Source organism: Temnothorax nylanderi, unplaced genomic scaffold (assembly GCF_030848795.1).
Source record: "Temnothorax nylanderi isolate EJ_2023f unplaced genomic scaffold, tnyl_v1.0 TNYL_tig0046_pilon, whole genome shotgun sequence".
In the NCBI taxonomy this organism is placed as follows: domain Eukaryota; kingdom Metazoa; phylum Arthropoda; class Insecta; order Hymenoptera; family Formicidae; genus Temnothorax; species Temnothorax nylanderi.
The window spans coordinates 99,352-115,029 of NW_027249108.1; the positions used below are offsets into that span (position 1 = coordinate 99,352).

At 44.4% G+C, this 15,678-nt stretch overlaps 3 protein-coding genes across 5 annotated transcripts; all 3 read left to right on the forward strand.

Moving 5' to 3' along the window:
* Positions 1 to 186: 186 nt before the first annotated feature.
* On the forward strand, positions 187 to 5,208 carry Prp40 (pre-mRNA processing factor 40). 2 transcript variants are annotated; one of them, XM_071705254.1, is made up of 8 exons: positions 187 to 358; positions 765 to 993; positions 1,066 to 1,456; positions 1,559 to 1,993; positions 2,077 to 2,545; positions 2,737 to 3,372; positions 3,471 to 3,617; positions 3,700 to 5,208. In XM_071705254.1, exons 1-8 carry the CDS (start codon positions 356 to 358, stop codon positions 3,898 to 3,900), a joined length of 2,511 nt encoding a protein of 836 aa, XP_071561355.1. In that variant the 5' UTR covers positions 187 to 355; the 3' UTR covers positions 3,901 to 5,208. The 2 variants fall into 2 exon arrangements, with proteins under 2 accessions (XP_071561355.1, XP_071561356.1); XM_071705255.1 differs by lacking the exon at positions 187 to 358 and adding an exon at positions 365 to 495.
* A 563-nt stretch (positions 5,209 to 5,771) lies between these two features.
* P5cdh1 (delta-1-Pyrroline-5-carboxylate dehydrogenase 1) lies at positions 5,772 to 13,451 on the forward strand. 2 transcript variants are annotated; one of them, XM_071705262.1, is made up of 8 exons: positions 5,772 to 6,151; positions 9,530 to 9,743; positions 9,873 to 10,304; positions 10,414 to 10,824; positions 10,904 to 11,082; positions 11,163 to 11,351; positions 11,654 to 11,927; positions 12,864 to 13,451. In XM_071705262.1, the coding sequence occupies exons 1-7, from the start codon at positions 6,105 to 6,107 to the stop codon at positions 11,886 to 11,888; spliced, it is 1,707 nt and encodes a 568-aa protein (XP_071561363.1). In that variant the 5' UTR covers positions 5,772 to 6,104; the 3' UTR covers positions 11,889 to 11,927; positions 12,864 to 13,451. The 2 variants fall into 2 exon arrangements, with proteins under 2 accessions (XP_071561363.1, XP_071561361.1); XM_071705260.1 differs by having other exon boundaries at positions 11,654 to 13,451.
* Positions 13,452 to 13,547: 96 nt separating this feature from the next.
* Positions 13,548 to 15,259, forward strand: LOC139772004 (small ribosomal subunit protein uS5-like). Its single transcript, XM_071705268.1, has 3 exons — positions 13,548 to 13,705; positions 14,118 to 14,463; positions 14,747 to 15,259. Exons 2-3 carry the CDS (start codon positions 14,119 to 14,121, stop codon positions 15,233 to 15,235), a joined length of 834 nt encoding a protein of 277 aa, XP_071561369.1. The 5' UTR covers positions 13,548 to 13,705; position 14,118; the 3' UTR covers positions 15,236 to 15,259.
* Positions 15,260 to 15,678: the final 419 nt, after the last annotated feature.

Here is a 15,678-nt window from a genome sequence, read left to right on the forward strand (position 1 = left end):
TTTAGTACTAAATCAAATTTTATCTTCGAAGAGAAGATAATGTATTAACTATAATAATAAATCATGAATTATCATATCGGCCGGCTGTCTCATTTTGAATTTATCACTTTGATCTGTCTTATCCTCAGTTGGTAGTATAGAATGTGAAATTATCGACGTCGCCGCTGAGAAATCTTATAATTTATAATGGATCACAAACGTATAGGTATATACGTGACTATCAAACTCAGGTTATGAGTTACGAATTGAAGTAAATTAGAAGTGTTTTACGCACGATAGATTGTTTATCGATGTTGCGATCGAACGATCGCAAATAGTGTTTTGCGGAATCCCACTCGGCGGTCTCTCTAAACAAATGGCATGTAGATCGAGTGTTACAATCTTATAAGTGTCTGTAACTGGTAACCTCTCTGCGAGATACGTGAAATTGTGAATTCGAGAAATTAATTTCCGCTTCGAATAATTCTTTAATATAGCGACACGCGGCAGCAACAAGTAACAATAATTATTATGTGTGATAATGATAATAATAATAATCTTATTTATGTACATACATATATTAGAATATGCCGGCTCGCAGCGGCTTCTCGCTTCATTTCTCTCGACCTTCTTTCTTCCGAGTTTTGTCTGTACGTTCGAAGTAAAAGGAGAGGAAAGAGTGAAACGGAAGCGCAGCTACGAGCCGGACGTAACACGAGAGAAACGTTAAATGTTACGCTTTTCAAAATTGCTGATCATCTGACTGACAATATAAACATTACTAGGCCTCGAACGATGGTATTCCGCCACCCGCCGCCGTAACAGGATTTCCACCGGCAACGCCAAGTATCGCATCCAGCTTTGTGCCACCCATTATGCCTGCGGCACCCTTCATCCCGCCTCCCAGTTTACCACCGGGTCCTCCGGGTATAATGCCACCTCAGTTTTCCATACCTCCACCAGGTTTTACTTTTCCCATCACTGCGGCACCTCCTCAAGAGCCCGGAGTCATAGGTTAATATCCATCGCTAAATACCTGTGCTCCTCTACGAATTTGTTGCTCAGATAGCTTTCTTTGCATTACAGCTGCGTCGCCGCAGATTACAGCGCCAGGGATTCCGCCTCCTTCACCTATCAGCGGCGACGGCACCGCAACGATGTCCAGCTCTACAACGGACAAGAAGACAGACTGGAGCGAGCACAAGGCACCCGATGGCAGAACGTATTACTATAACAACGTCACAAAGCAGTCGTTGTGGGAAAAGCCGGACGAGCTGAAAACACCGAGCGAACTGCTGCTGTCGCAGTGCCCTTGGAAGGAGTACAAGTCGGAGAACGGCAAGGTGTATTATCACAATGTAAACACTAAGGAGTCTAGGTGGACGATACCGCCGGAGTTGGAAGAGCTGAAGGCGCGAATTATAGCCGAGGAAGCTGCAGCGGCCGCTGCGGCAGTTGTGGCAAACGCCACGAATTCGTAAGTCAAGTTGGATGTAATGATAACAAGATTGCAGATTATCTGCTTTTCATTATTTCAAAAGCCTTTTGTATATTCATCATGATCTTCCTATGTCTTCAGCAATATGGTTTCTATAGCCATGCAACACTTGTCGCCGAATGTCCCGACTGTATCACAGACCAGTACACCGGAATCCGGTGGAAAGTCGGCTATCGAACAGGCGATGGCCGCGACACTCGCGGCAATTAATATTCCGACACCGCCCGCAAAACCGGACGAGGACAGTAATTCCGCGATGGGTTCAGCCAATGACAGTCGCACCAGCACGCCCGAGCCCAAGATGCAATTCAAGGATAAAAAGGAAGCAGTTGAGGCATTCAAGGAGTTACTGAGGGAGAGAGACGTGCCATCGAATGCTACATGGGAACAGGCGGTCAAATTGATTCAGAATGATCCTAGATATCCGCAGATGAAGAAGCTGAACGAACGTAAACAGGCCTTCCATTCGTACAAGACGCAGAAACTGAAGGAAGAGCGCGAGCAGGAGAGACTCAGGTAGGTATCGCGATTACTTTTATCTCGTATTAAGTTTACAATGTACTATTAAATTAGATAATAATGCGGCATATCTTCGACAGATTGAAGAAGGCCAAGGAGGATTTGGAGCAATTCTTGCTAGAAAACGACCGAATGTCAAGCACAACCAAGTATTACAAATGTGAAGAGATGTTCGGTAATTTAGAGGTTTGGAGATCAGTTGGGGATTCGGATCGCCGGGACATTTACGAAGACGTTATCTTCAATTTGGCGAAACGCGAGAAAGAAGAAGCAAAACAATTGAAGAAGAGAAATACTAAAAGACTGGCGCAAGTTTTGGACACTATGACGGAAGTGACTTACAGGACGACGTGGCAGGAAGCGCAAGCATTGCTATTACAGCATCCCGCATTCGCCGAAGACGCAGACTTGTTAGAGATGGACAAAGAGGACGCTCTGATTGTGTTCGAGAATCACATTCGCCAATTGGAGAAGGATGAGGAGGAGGAAAAAGAATGTGAGAAGAAACGTAGGAAACGACAGGAGAGAAAAAACAGGGATGGCTTCATAGTAAGTGCAGACTTCCGATTTAATTGTTGTAACTGTACTATATACGTTTTTGTATCTATGTTACATTAGGACACAGACAGATGGGTCACTTTGTATAGCGGTTCTATAGGAACTCAAAGGTCTCGTCTCTCTGCGCCCTTAAGTCAATCAAAAAAATTCAGTTTTTTTTACGGTAAAAAATTGTGTTTCAGTATCTACTCGATGAGCTTCACGAACAAGGCAAACTCACGTCGATGTCGTTGTGGGTAGAATTGTATCCCATGCTGTCCGCCGATCTTCGATTCTCGGCTATGCTCGGGCAATCGGGCTCGACTCCGCTGGACCTTTTCAAATTCTACGTCGAGGACTTGAAGTCTCGATTCCACGACGAGAAGAAGATCATTCGCGAGATACTCAAAGACAAGAACTTCGAGGTGCAAGTCAACACGACTTTCGAGGAATTCGCCACGGTCGTGTGCGAGGACCGAAAGTCGGCGACTCTAGACGCGGGTAACGTTAAACTAACGTACAATTTACTGTTGGAGAAGGCGGAGGCGCGTGAGAAGGAGCGCGTCAAGGAAGAGACGCGGAAATTCAAGAAGCTGGAGACTGGTTTCAAGAATTTGCTCAAGACATTGAACGTAGACTACCAAATGGCGTGGGAGGACGTGAGACCGAAGATCGAGGAAGAGCAAGATTTCAAGGCGATCACCTTGGAGAGCGAAAGAATACGGATATTCAAGGAATATCAGCATGAGCTCGAGGAGAGCTGCAGCCATCATCATATCAGAAGTAAGAAGAAAAAGGCGAAAAAATTGAAGCGCAAATCACGATCGCGTTCGCATAGCGTGAGTATTAAAAAAAGCTCTCCGAAAGCAGTCACTTTCTCATCGTTTCTGGTATGCGATCGCGACAGGTGGTAAAAAAAGATGTTTTTTCTTGGCAGGAGTCGGAAGGTAGCGAGAAAGGCTTGAGAAGAAAGCGATACAAATCGCATTCGCCCAGTATTCCCAGCAAGTCTGACAGTTCCGAGTCGGAAACGAGGAAGTCCAAGAGAAAGAAGAGTAAGAAGAAGAGAGGTCGCAGCCATTCCGTACGTATTAACGATATTGAAATTCCATCGGGGGGGGAAGTTTTCATATTTCATCATGTTTCTTCTGATATCTTTTTCATAGCGCTCGCACTCCGGTCTTCCATCTTCCGAGGAGTGCTCGCCGGAGAGGAAGCGGAGAGAGGAGAAGCACAGAAGGCCTTCGGTTCACAGCGAAGGTTCCGCCACGGAAAATAACGAGCATCACGAACTTTCCGAGGACGAGCTGGAGAAGCAAAGGGCGCAACTCCTGCGCGAGCTGCAAATGCAACAAGAGGAGAATTGAAAACTTCGCCAAATGCTATCGCGTCTCAGAGATGCAATAACTGAAACAATTACGAATTATTTATCTTTTCTTTAACTCGGACGACTGTCTCCCTGTCTATCAGAAGAAGTGGGTTTTTCCTCCCTACTTTAGATGGATATCTTTATTATTTTAAGAAATGAAGATGTATTAATAGAAACGTATACATAATAAGTCGAATACTGACACGCTCGGCTTAAAAAAAAAAGGATAAATTTAAGATATGTACCTACATGCGCGCGTGCATGAACGCACACGCACAATGACGTTTGTTTAAAAATGGATCGCCTTACATAACACATTTCGGCCTTCCATGGTGCAGGTGAACTTGCTAAAAGATGTATGACTCGACTGTCTTTTTTCTTGTTTTTTTTTTTAACGACTCGTTATTTTTTGTGATTAAGAGTAACGATGCGCGACGAATGTCGAGTATAGACTCGAAATCTCTCGCGATCGAGATCGCTTGTAGTAATATGCCAGACGCAACTCACTCTGGTAGCTTTAAAGAGGAAAACTTGTAAGTCACGCCAGGAGAATTAACTGTATTGCATTTCAGTAATTATGGTAATAACGTTCTTTTTTGTTTCACTTCAATTTTATGTCACGCGTTTTTCTTTGACAGTTCTCGAAGATCCTGGGAGTTCGAACTAAACTTCCATTCCGTTCTGAAGACGAAAAGAAGTTTCGCGAGTAACTTGCAGGTATTTCGAATTTTTTTTTCTTGAATTTTGTCTTGAATTTTCGAAGGTACATCAAATTGATACAAAGATCTCTCGATTGCACGGCATTCGCGTTATAATCAATTGTCCATATGCACGGCGACACGTTTGGCATTTAGACACGGTTGTTTTGCAGCGGCGTATATGTGAGTCGGTAGGTATTATTAACAATTCAACACCTAGCGAGTCTGACGCCCGCGACGAACACTCGACGATGAAAGCTTGACGGTACAAGGGACAAAGGAGAGAAGATAATTTGTAAATCGAAAATAGAATCGACACATGAGTCCTTTCTATTATACAAGTCTGACTTCCCCGTCTACATTGAGATAAGATATCGACTAGATCTTTCGGTAAGACCGAACCCCCAGCCTCTTTTATTCCTGTGCTCGTTCCGCGCGACGCGTTATGTAGGAGAAATGCCTGATCGACCGGATCATTGATTTTGATTATATCAATCTAGTGGGTGAGAATTTACAGTGGGAACGAGAGCAACGTAAATGAACGTGCCCGACGACACTGCTACTTGAGTTTTTTTGTAGTCGAAAACAATAAAAAAAACAGGCTTTAACACGCTGAAAAAAAAAACAAGTTCTTCCTCTGCATGACATAAGGAAATGATTTTCCGTATTTATAACTTAAAGAAAATGAAGGTTTACGTTTACACGATGTGATTAGCAAATAAAGAAATAAACGGAGAAGTAAAACTGACATAATTTAGAAGTTAAAATTAAATTGAAAATTTTTGCACAGAGATACTTATAAGTATAACGAATTAACAATCTTTTCTTTTTACTTTTGAATGCCTAGATCTAAAGAGAAGTGTGCAATAATCCTCGCTGCGGATTCCATCGGTAGTGGACCGACGATCAGATGAAACCTATCCTGTGAACAATAATATAACAACAATCCACGGTAATTAATAAAGTCGTTAATTAATATTTATCGATGGAAGACGTGCGTTTCTCGCGTGTCGAGGAGACACGCTGAAATTCGAGAATTCGCCGCGAAAATTTCACTCGGAGCTTCGCCGTCGGTGGCTCGACCGCGTCCTTCCACTCTCCCCTCGTCCGCCCACCGATCCGGACGGTCGTACGGCCCTGGAGCGCTCGTCGCGAGCGAGCAGCGGCGCGAGAGGTGGGGAACCCGGTGTAGCGCGGTTCGCCCGACGGCGCGGTGTTCGCATCGGGCCGTGTGTTCCGTTCCGTTCCGACTCCTTCGCAGTTTCGACAATTCGGCGCACTGGACGCGCGCGGCGGAGAAAGGAGAACCGAACATCTGGCGGGACCTGTCAGTCGAGAAGGGCACCTCGTTCGCCCTTCAGGTCATCGTGTGTGACGAAGGGTCGCGCGCCGACGTCATCCCTCTCTCTCTCTCCCTTCCCGTCGCCGTCTCCTTCCGTCCCGCTCTCTTTCTCTCTCGCTCTCTCTCTTTCTCGCTACCCGTCCCCGTCTCCACCGCCGGAAGATGTTGGGCCTGGTCTGCCGTCAGACGTTGCTGGCGAATACCCAAAAGTGAGTAAGATCCCGGCACCGGGGTGCCCTCCCCCGCCTGCCGTCCGGTTCGCGACGATATCGATCGCTCGTCGCGAACCGCGAAAACGAAAACGCGCGCGTCCCCCGCGGATAACCCAACTCTCCCGAGCTCTCCTCTCGCTCGGCCGCTTCCTCTTGGACGCGAAGGAAGGTTCATCGATCGTCGCGAGGCATCGAGCGACGTGGGTAATCGTGCCGGGGGCACGGTCACCCGGCGACCGACGACTTTCGCGAACGTCGAAGTCGACGTGCACATATGATGACATGATTCGCGAGATCGCGCGTAAATAAACGCGCTCCGACCTGAAGGTATCCCAAATCCCAACGCTCGCTCGGTTCGCTTACCGCCGCGCGAACGCGTCGCGACTCGCGACGCGTAATTTTGGAGCGACCTCGGGCCAAAGCTATTCGGCGATTAAATTCATCGAGCGACTGTGATACCTGCGACAAAATACCTCGTCGACATTGAAGAGTCATCAGGCTTCTTGTTGTTCGAATATGGAGAAGGAGATTAGAGAGATTAAGGATAACGAATTCGTCATCGGAGCGTTCTTTCGCTACGAGCGGTCTGCCGGCTTAATCGCCGGTCAAGTTAATCGGGATTTAAGTCGAAGTCGTCTTTAATGTCCGTTTCCATCACCAATGTAGATTATACTTCAATCTCGGTTTAATTTACTTTTTATTTCTCCAACTTTTAGAAGTAGAAAAGGATAAAAGGCGAGTTAAACCGAGATTGTTAAAGTTAATTTGATAGCGATGGACATAAAAAGCTTGCCGATCACTTGTCCTTTTCTCCCAAGCGAAATGTTGACAGTATGCTAGTATACCGTGCCAGAAGATTCGGGCGAAATATCGCGGCAGATTGGTGTCAACCGTGCCCGCATTAGGCACAGGGTTCTGCCAGAAAATGCCAGAAATTGCCAGTACCAGAAACCGACTGTGATCCGTCATTCCGTAATGTACCATTTAAAATTATATAAATGACAAGGAAACCGCAGATCTCGCTCGGTTTCCGCAGTTTCAATCTACCATCCGCCAACAGATTCTATAACATTCCGCTGGCATTCCGCCAAACAAAATCTGTAGAACACTTAGCAAAATCTGCTCTGAGATTTCGTTATCCGATCTGTATCATGTCCGTGAAAAACTAGGGTCCTACGGGTCCTACATAGGAGAGGAAGGCGATGCAATTGTCCGTTTTATTTCCTGCTCGTTTCTCTCTTCGTCAATCACCTCGGTGCTCTCGATTGACCTCGCAAGATCGCTATTTCCTGGCCTACGGTTTCTCTGCCTCTCTCTCCTTCTCGCCGTCCCTTCTGTATAACTCGAGTAAATAGAGAAAATTGAAACAAAATCGGCGCAACTGGCTCCGGAGGATTTCTTCTTTTTTTTTAATAATAGGATTATTTCATGTTTTTAGGGACCTTATTTCGTCCCACGTTCGGCAGAAACGTCGGTCATTTGTCAACGTAAGCACGCGCTCCGACAGCTGACGTCAGTATACATCACGGTCGACCAGCGCCGACTTATAGCGGCTATATTTTACCTCTTTATCAACAATATCTACATATATGTATGTTTTAAGGACAGTCGCATACCGCTCGGTGCAAATTGTTCCACTGCGACACCGCGCCTCGAATACGTCGGCTCTTACGAGATGGATTACGCGGCGATAATTAAGTATATACGATAGCTCGCGATAGCACTGATCGACACACGAGCCTCTGACTGGTTTTATTCAAAGGATCAGAAGGGATAAAAGCGCACTTGCGTTTCTCCAAGATTTGCCCCGCGTTTATCCACTGATTCACGATCTTCCCGCTCGAATCTTTAATTATATGGAGCGATCGCATTTTCCATCTTCTTTTCGAAGACCTCGAGGAGGACGGAATTAGACAACAGTGGGTTGCGACGAAAACGCATAAATACGCGAGCAATGACTTCTTCAGACGTTAATATTCACTGCAAATTTTTCATGGGTTTTATATGGCGATATATATAATCGTAGCATTGATATAATATCAATTGGTAACATTAATATAATTATGTCTATAATGTGAAAGTAATTAACAATCTCAAAAATGATTTACGATCGAAAGAAATTATTATGTTAGATATTTGGAATGAAATTATCATATCTTAGATACTACTTACATCGAGCACAATTTGTCATAATTATCTATACATGAAACATTGATAACACCGCGCTAATTAGGGTCAAGCGGAGGAAAGACGTTATGTAATGCTATCATCGTCGCTCTTCCGCGTGTCCACGCGGAGGGTGTCGATGTCCTTTCGCCGTGCTATGTTAATTTAATAATACTCATTGATTCGTATATGATAATTATCATTAGGTATCACGCGTGCATGATAAGACTCAGAAAAAAAGATTCCTCGTCCCGAAAGAATTCTCTCGAGTCTCGCCACCGATATTTCTGAACAATTTAAATCAGGCATGGCAAACACGCGGCCCGTCACCAAAAAGGCTGCGAGACTTCTTGAAAATCTTGGAAACAAATGTTAATTAGTTACTTAATTAGTTATTTTGAAGTAAATAAATTTATTTTTATTTGCATGCAATTTTTAGTTCGAATTTTGCATTTAATTTTCAATGTACTTTTACACTTATTTTTACCTGCAGATCGGTTTCTCGAAAAAAGTCTTTCGTTACGTATACTGGCTATGTTCGGGAACACATTTATGCGAGAAAAATGACAACTTTAGAAAGGTCAAGATTAATCGATCAGCATCGTCAATTTTGAAAATTACGTCAGCTCAAGACATTCAATTAAGTTTTGCGCTTTGTGGAAAACGGTGCCAAATGTCCTTTAAAAAATAATATAATAATAAATTGTAATTTTGTTTAATTTTTAGTTTTAATTTTTGTTTTATATTTATAAATAAATGTAAAATACTTTTAATTTGAAAAAAAAAACGTGCGATACAAAATGACTTACGTATATACAATACGTATATACAAATACAATAAATCTAAAAATCGTACTTTACTTATTTTTTTGCATATTGGAAACATGCGGCCCTTAGTCTAATATCAAATAACTTAGATATATGGTCCATGATGCAAAAAAATGAGTTTGACATGACTGAATTAAATACACGATATTATTGCTCGTACGACATCGATAAGCAAACAGCTTATTCGGAAATTCCAGTGCATATTTAGACAATGATAAGACTGTTAACTTAAGACTTTACTACAAGTGGTCGGGTAAATATTTGAAGATGATATCGCGGACAAAACTCTTAAGAGGGCTCTTAAAGATAAATCTCGGTTTATCTGACGCATCTACCGAAGTATAGCTCCTTCGCAGTTTGATGTTGTTTATTATTCGACAGAGTCGGCACCAGATACCTGGGATCGATAGTTCCGGTGTCGAACCCGCCGGACTTTCCATTGGAGAATGAACCGGTTCTCAGCTACAAGAAGGGCAGTCCGGAAAGAGCGGAGTTGGAGAAGGTCTTGGATAAGATGAGCAAGGAATGCGAGGAGGTGCCGTTAGTAATCGGAAATGAGGAGATCAAGACCGATCTGTGCAGATATCAAGTCATGGTACGTCTCTATTCCAATCGCGTTTAATCTCCTTCTTGGTGTTACTCGCGGAGAGCGGCTTTTATCGCGATTCGCGCTGTCTGTTTCATCCTTCTTTGTTACACAAGACAATTGCGAATTTTTTTCCAGCCGCACAATCACAAGGAAAAAGTCGCCAAGTATTACTGGGCGACGCCGGAGCTCGTGAAGAAGGCGATCGACGTCGCGGTGAAGGCGCAACGAGAATGGGAGAAGCGGCCGATCGAGAAACGGCTGGAGATGTGGTTGAGGATAGCGGATCTGATGGCGACCAAGTACAGGCAAAATCTCAACGCTGCCACTATGCTCGGCCAGAGCAAGACTGCGATCCAGGCGGAGATTGACAGCGCGGCGGAGCTGATCGACTTTTTCAAGATGCACGCGTATTTCGTCAAGGACAGCCTCAAGTACCAGCCGATCTCGCCGGATCAGCAGACTCGCAACTCGATGAGGTATCGCGGCATGGACGGTTTCGTCGCGGCGGTGTCGCCTTTCAACTTCACCGCCATCGGTGGTAATCTCAGCTACACGCCCGCACTGATGGTTTGTAATTCGCAAACCATACTGACAGCTCCTTTAATCGAGGCTCGCGCGATAAAGGTAACGCGCTAATCATAACCCGCACGTGTCGACGTGCATGCCGCGATTGCAGGGTAACGCTGTGCTCTGGAAGCCGTCCGACACCGCGTTATTATCCAACTGGTGGATCTTTAAGATATGCAGAGAGGCCGGGGTGCCGCCCGGCGTGGTGAATTTCATTCCCTGCGAGGGACCCGTGTTCGGTGATACCATCACGTCCTCGCCTCACCTCTCCGGTCTCAACTTCACCGGCTCGGTACCGACGTTCAACCGCCTGTGGGCCCAGATCGGTCAGAATCTCGCCAAGTACAGGAACTACCCGAAATTGATCGGCGAGTGCGGCGGCAAGAATTATCACTTCGTCCACTCGAGTGCCGACGTGGAAACGGTCATCAATGCGACGATAAGAAGCGCGTTCGAATTCAACGGACAGAAGTGTTCCGCTTGCAGTAGAATGTACGTGCCGGAGTCTCTATGGAGCAAGGTGAGTTTAGTGATAACGCCGCCCTGTTAAATCCATCGGAAATGCGCATTCATGTGACCTCTTTGAACTGTTGTTCCAGATAAAAGACGGCCTCTTGGCTCTTCGTCAGAAACTCACAATCGGTGATGTTCGAGACTTCACTATATTCACTGGCGCCGTTATAGATGCCGTCGCGTTCAAACGGATTTCCGGTTACATCGAGTACGCGAAGAAATCGCCTAAGATGGAAATTCTTGGCGGTGGGGGCTACGACAATTCGTACGTTCTATCGCGATTATCATTGACGCAACGATTTGCCTTAATGGACCTACCGTTCTGAAATAGGAATCTCTTTCCAGGTGCGGATATTTCATCGAACCGACAATAGTACAATCCAAAGATCCGAGAGAAAAACTCATGACGGAAGAAATATTCGGTCCGGTACTAACGATATACGTTTACAAAGATTCCGAGCTGGACGAGACGGTGAAGCTGGTGGAAACATCCACGCCTTACGCCTTGACAGGCGCAATATTCGCGCAAGATGAGTAAGTAAGATCAGTCGGTCGTACCAATCATAACGTTTCATATGTGTAACGAGTATAACAAAAATTTAGATAAAAAATGCCATAGAATCATAGCTTCTATTTTACATTGCACATTAAATTCTTCTCTGAAGTTGTTCTTGAACTTGAATCTGTACATATATTATACATCATAAAATAATATTTGCGTAGTATAACGATATAATATTTTTTACCAAACAATCTCGATAAATTCTCCAAATTTTTGTTTAGTCAGGGACACTATAAAGTAAATTATTTCCTCATACACGTATATGTTATTGCAGAAAATGGGCGAGAAAGGCACTCGAGGACTTTAAGTACACTGCCGGTAATTTTTACGTCAACGACAAATCTACCGGATCGGTAGTCGGTCAACAACCGTTCGGTGGCAGTCGAATGTCTGGTACAAATGACAAAGCCGGCGGTCCCCACTACGTTCTTCGCTGGGCATCCCCACAGGCTATTAAGGAGACCTTCGCGCCCATACGGGAATACGATTATCCGTACATGAGAGCCTAAACGCGGGCCGCTCGTTGTTAATTCGGCGTGATTAATCCGGTAATTTCGATAATTGCCCGACAGTCGCGCGTCACAAACCGAGAAACATTTATATTTACGATATCTGATCGGGAAAGAAACATGCCGGGGCATATACGGTGGCATTACTACACTCTGCTGCTTTAACTCAACGAAGTCGAGACAACAAGAAAACGTTCAGTCCACCACTCAAATGAGGTATCATAGAAATGCGTAAAAAATTAATGGACTTATGAGAATATAACTTTTAAAGTAAGCTCTAACACATTCAGAATCAACAGAAAGAAGCTCGAAATTTCGATTATAGAAGCGAACACAATGAAATAAACGCGTGAGATATGTTTTCTAAGATAAAAAACTTTACCTGATTAAGATTCTTGTTCCACGGTATGTTCTTAATTCGCTTCCTGATCACGTAATTAAATAAAATTATTTAATAGAGAATATAATTAGATGGAACAACAAAAAGTATTGTATACCGTGTGATAAGGTCCTAACATGCCGAGTTAATTGAACGTGCAGAAGTTGAGAAAACGATTTAGGAGCTTCCCTCGATGGGAAGCATAGTAAGTTCGCGAGCGCAAATTTGCGATGCACAATAGAGACACGACTAGATTCCTAGATGAACCAGCGTTAAAAAGGGAGGAAGGTCAAGGGTCGCAACAAGTGCACACTTAATCGCCTTCTAATGTTCCGTTGACATCGCCTCGCGACCAATAGGGAATTCCAGTGCGACGATCCTCCCGTGATCGATCCTGTTAGCCACGGACGTTGCTCCGTGAGCCGTCAAACACGCCTGTCTCGATTACTCGCCGCCAGTACATTACCAAAGTATTATCCGATGTACATTTCGGAAACGTGTGATCTCATCACCGTGTGCCCGATGTATTCTCTCTCTCTCTCTCTCTCTCTCTCTCTCTCTCCCACTCTCAGTACAATAACATTTTTATAACTCAGGTATCGCATCAGACCGATCGAGGAGGAACGCGAGCACAGCGTTTGTTCGCGGTGCGCGATCGTACCGCGAGAAAGAGGTACCCTTCATGTCTCATCGAGTCACATCCGTGATATTGGATAACACGTCATTGTCAACAAGTGTCCTCAATGTCGACGGAGTAGAATAAACATTGTTATCAATGTGATCAATAAAGCTTCAGCTTGGACCCCGTTTTCAGGTGCGATATTACCTACGTTGTGAATGATGGATTCTCTTTTTTCTTTACTACTAGGGAGATTGTAATGGGTAACGCAGTTTCGGGGTGACTCTCTCAGTTCCTTTCTAACGTGTACTTTGTAAGATTGTATATGTGGAAGGCGCGATCCCTCTGTAATAATTGAGGCATCTTCAGCGTTTATACGTATTCCCAGATTTTTGATCATCGATCGTCCTATAATATTGTTGATAATGTGACTGAGACGGGATGTTTCGAGAGTCGATGGATAATCGCCGAGGGCGTAATAATTGACAATATGTTATATATTGTGACAAGTGTTATAGCATTATTTAAGTGTACAATAGCAATAAAAAAAGCAAACATAAATTTATATCGTCTACGTGAATGCCTCGTACTTTGCCGACGTAAGACGCGCCGTTTTTTGAAATATCGGATACGACGTCAGTACCTGTTTGAGACGACCGAGGGTTTCCATTGGTCTCGATGATCCCAGATCTACGAAACCCTATGTAGCCGGAGCCGAAGCTCACCGAAGCGAGATTCGTGCGGCTTCGGAAAGCGAAGATTTCCGGTCTCCCTCACTCTCCCGTTCTTCTGTGATTTTACGCGCAGAAAGGAAGCAACGTGAGTATATATTTCCGAAATTTTCCAATTATCCGAGTTACAATAATAAAATAATTTTTATTTTATTACACGTTTTTCGCTCCAATTTTCGTAGGAGAGATTAAAAAAGTTCTCGCGCGAAGGACTTTCGTTGAAATACATTATCAAGCCACGTGGTGGCTCGTTAGGTTAGCCCACTACGAACACTAAAGTTTCAGATATATTTCAGTCTTAATTTTCAACAATGACTAATTATCTCTCCTAATTCTGATTCAATTTAATTTACGATTAAGCATACAACTTCCGTGGCTGTACAGTTAACGATATTTGTCAAGCAGCTGTAAACGGTACTTTCAACGAACGTTGTATAGAAAGAATGATTTCAGATTATCAATTATGTTTGATAGCTAATATATTATATTTTACTGAACAGAATGGCGGACGCTGCTCCAGCCGCACGTGGTGGTTTCCGTGGAGGTTTCGGCTCTCGTGGCGCGGGCGATCGTGGTGGTCTGAGAGGCCGAGGACGCGGCAGAGGCAGAGGACGCGGTCGTGGACGCGGGAAGGAAGAAGGCAAGGAATGGGTCCCCGTCACCAAGCTGGGTCGCTTGGTCAGAGACGGCAAGATCCAGTCTCTCGAACATATTTATCTGTTCTCCCTACCCATCAAGGAGTTCGAGATCATTGACAAGTTTCTCGGGCCGGATCTGAAGGACGAGGTTTTGAAGATCATGCCTGTGCAGAAACAGACGAGAGCAGGTCAACGTACACGTTTCAAGGTAAACCAGCAATCTCCTCGGACATTTATAATCAATTGAAACATCGACAAGAAAAAGAGACGCAAAGATCTAACAATCTAACGATAGTCAAGCAACACTAAGGCCCATATTCATAGTCCGTTCTTATTTTAAGACTGTCTTTAATATCCTAATATTGCTCAGTGATTGATTGATCGATTTATCACTTAAGACGGTCTTAAATATAAGATTAGACCGTGAATATTGGCTTTAGAAAGTCACGTACGATAAAAATAGTGAATTCGAAATGAAATATCTTTTATAGGCTTTCGTCGCCATCGGAGACAGCAACGGGCATATCGGGCTCGGAGTGAAATGCTCCAAGGAAGTAGCCACCGCCATTCGGGGTGCTATCATTCTGGCGAAGCTGTCAGTTGTACCCGTCCGACGCGGTTATTGGGGCAACAAAATTGGCAAGCCGCACACAGTGCCGTGTAAGGTGACCGGCAAATGCGGTTCGGTGCAAGTGCGTCTCATACCGGCGCCTCGAGGTACCGGCATTGTGTCCGCTCCGGTTCCCAAGAAGCTACTCCAGATGGCCGGTATCGAGGATTGCTACACCTCGGCCAGGGGCTCCACCTGTACCCTCGGTAACTTCGCCAAGGCCACGTACGCCGCGATCGCCAAGACATACGCGTATCTGACGCCCGATCTGTGGAAGGAACAGGCTCTGGCTAAGGCGCCGTACCAGGAATTCGCTGAGTATCTGTCCAAGACTCATAAAGGAGGCGCGAGGGCAGCCGAAGTTGTCTAAATAAACGCCCAGTTGCCACGAAAATTCTTTGAAAACGACCTGTTTTCTTCCGACTCCTCGATTCCTCCGATCCCCTGGAAGTCGATTCATTGCGTACTAACATATTTTAGTACGTTATTTGTTTAGTAATTTATTTTAGGCATATTTTATTTTTATCTCTGTTCGTGGAGATATTGGAACATTTTGGATTGCCCTTGTTGAACTGCTTGACCATCTTTGCGCATTTAATTAGATCGAAGCTATCGTAGAGGCCAAAATCCGATTAACTTAATCATTCGTCTCCACAATTGTTTATGAAAAAGTTTATATAATTTATTGCTGTGCTGATCTAATCTATCTAGATTATAGGAAACTCGACTTGTGTGTATCCATTTCTACCAATGTAGATTAATTTTAATCTTGGTTCAATTTACTTTTTATCTTTTCCTGTAGTTTTAAGAATT

Bases quoted from the DNA above. Each gene is read 5' to 3' on its own strand.
- Prp40 (XM_071705254.1), top strand. The intron at 1,457-1,558 runs GTAAGTCAAGTT...CTATGTCTTCAG, and splicing joins GTGGCAAACGCCACGAATTC to CAATATGGTTTCTATAGCCA. The intron at 3,373-3,470 runs GTGAGTATTAAA...TTTTCTTGGCAG, and splicing joins CACGATCGCGTTCGCATAGC to GAGTCGGAAGGTAGCGAGAA.
- P5cdh1 (XM_071705260.1), top strand. From the start codon at position 6,105: ATGTTGGGCCTGGTCTGCCGTCAGACGTTGCTGGCGAATACCCAAAA. The intron at 10,825-10,903 runs GTGAGTTTAGTG...CTGTTGTTCCAG, and splicing joins CGGAGTCTCTATGGAGCAAG to ATAAAAGACGGCCTCTTGGC. The intron at 11,352-11,653 runs GTAAGTAAGATC...ATGTTATTGCAG, and splicing joins GCAATATTCGCGCAAGATGA to AAAATGGGCGAGAAAGGCAC.
- LOC139772004 (XM_071705268.1), top strand. From the start codon at position 14,119: ATGGCGGACGCTGCTCCAGCCGCACGTGGTGGTTTCCGTGGAGGTTTC. The intron at 14,464-14,746 runs GTAAACCAGCAA...TATCTTTTATAG, and splicing joins GTCAACGTACACGTTTCAAG to GCTTTCGTCGCCATCGGAGA.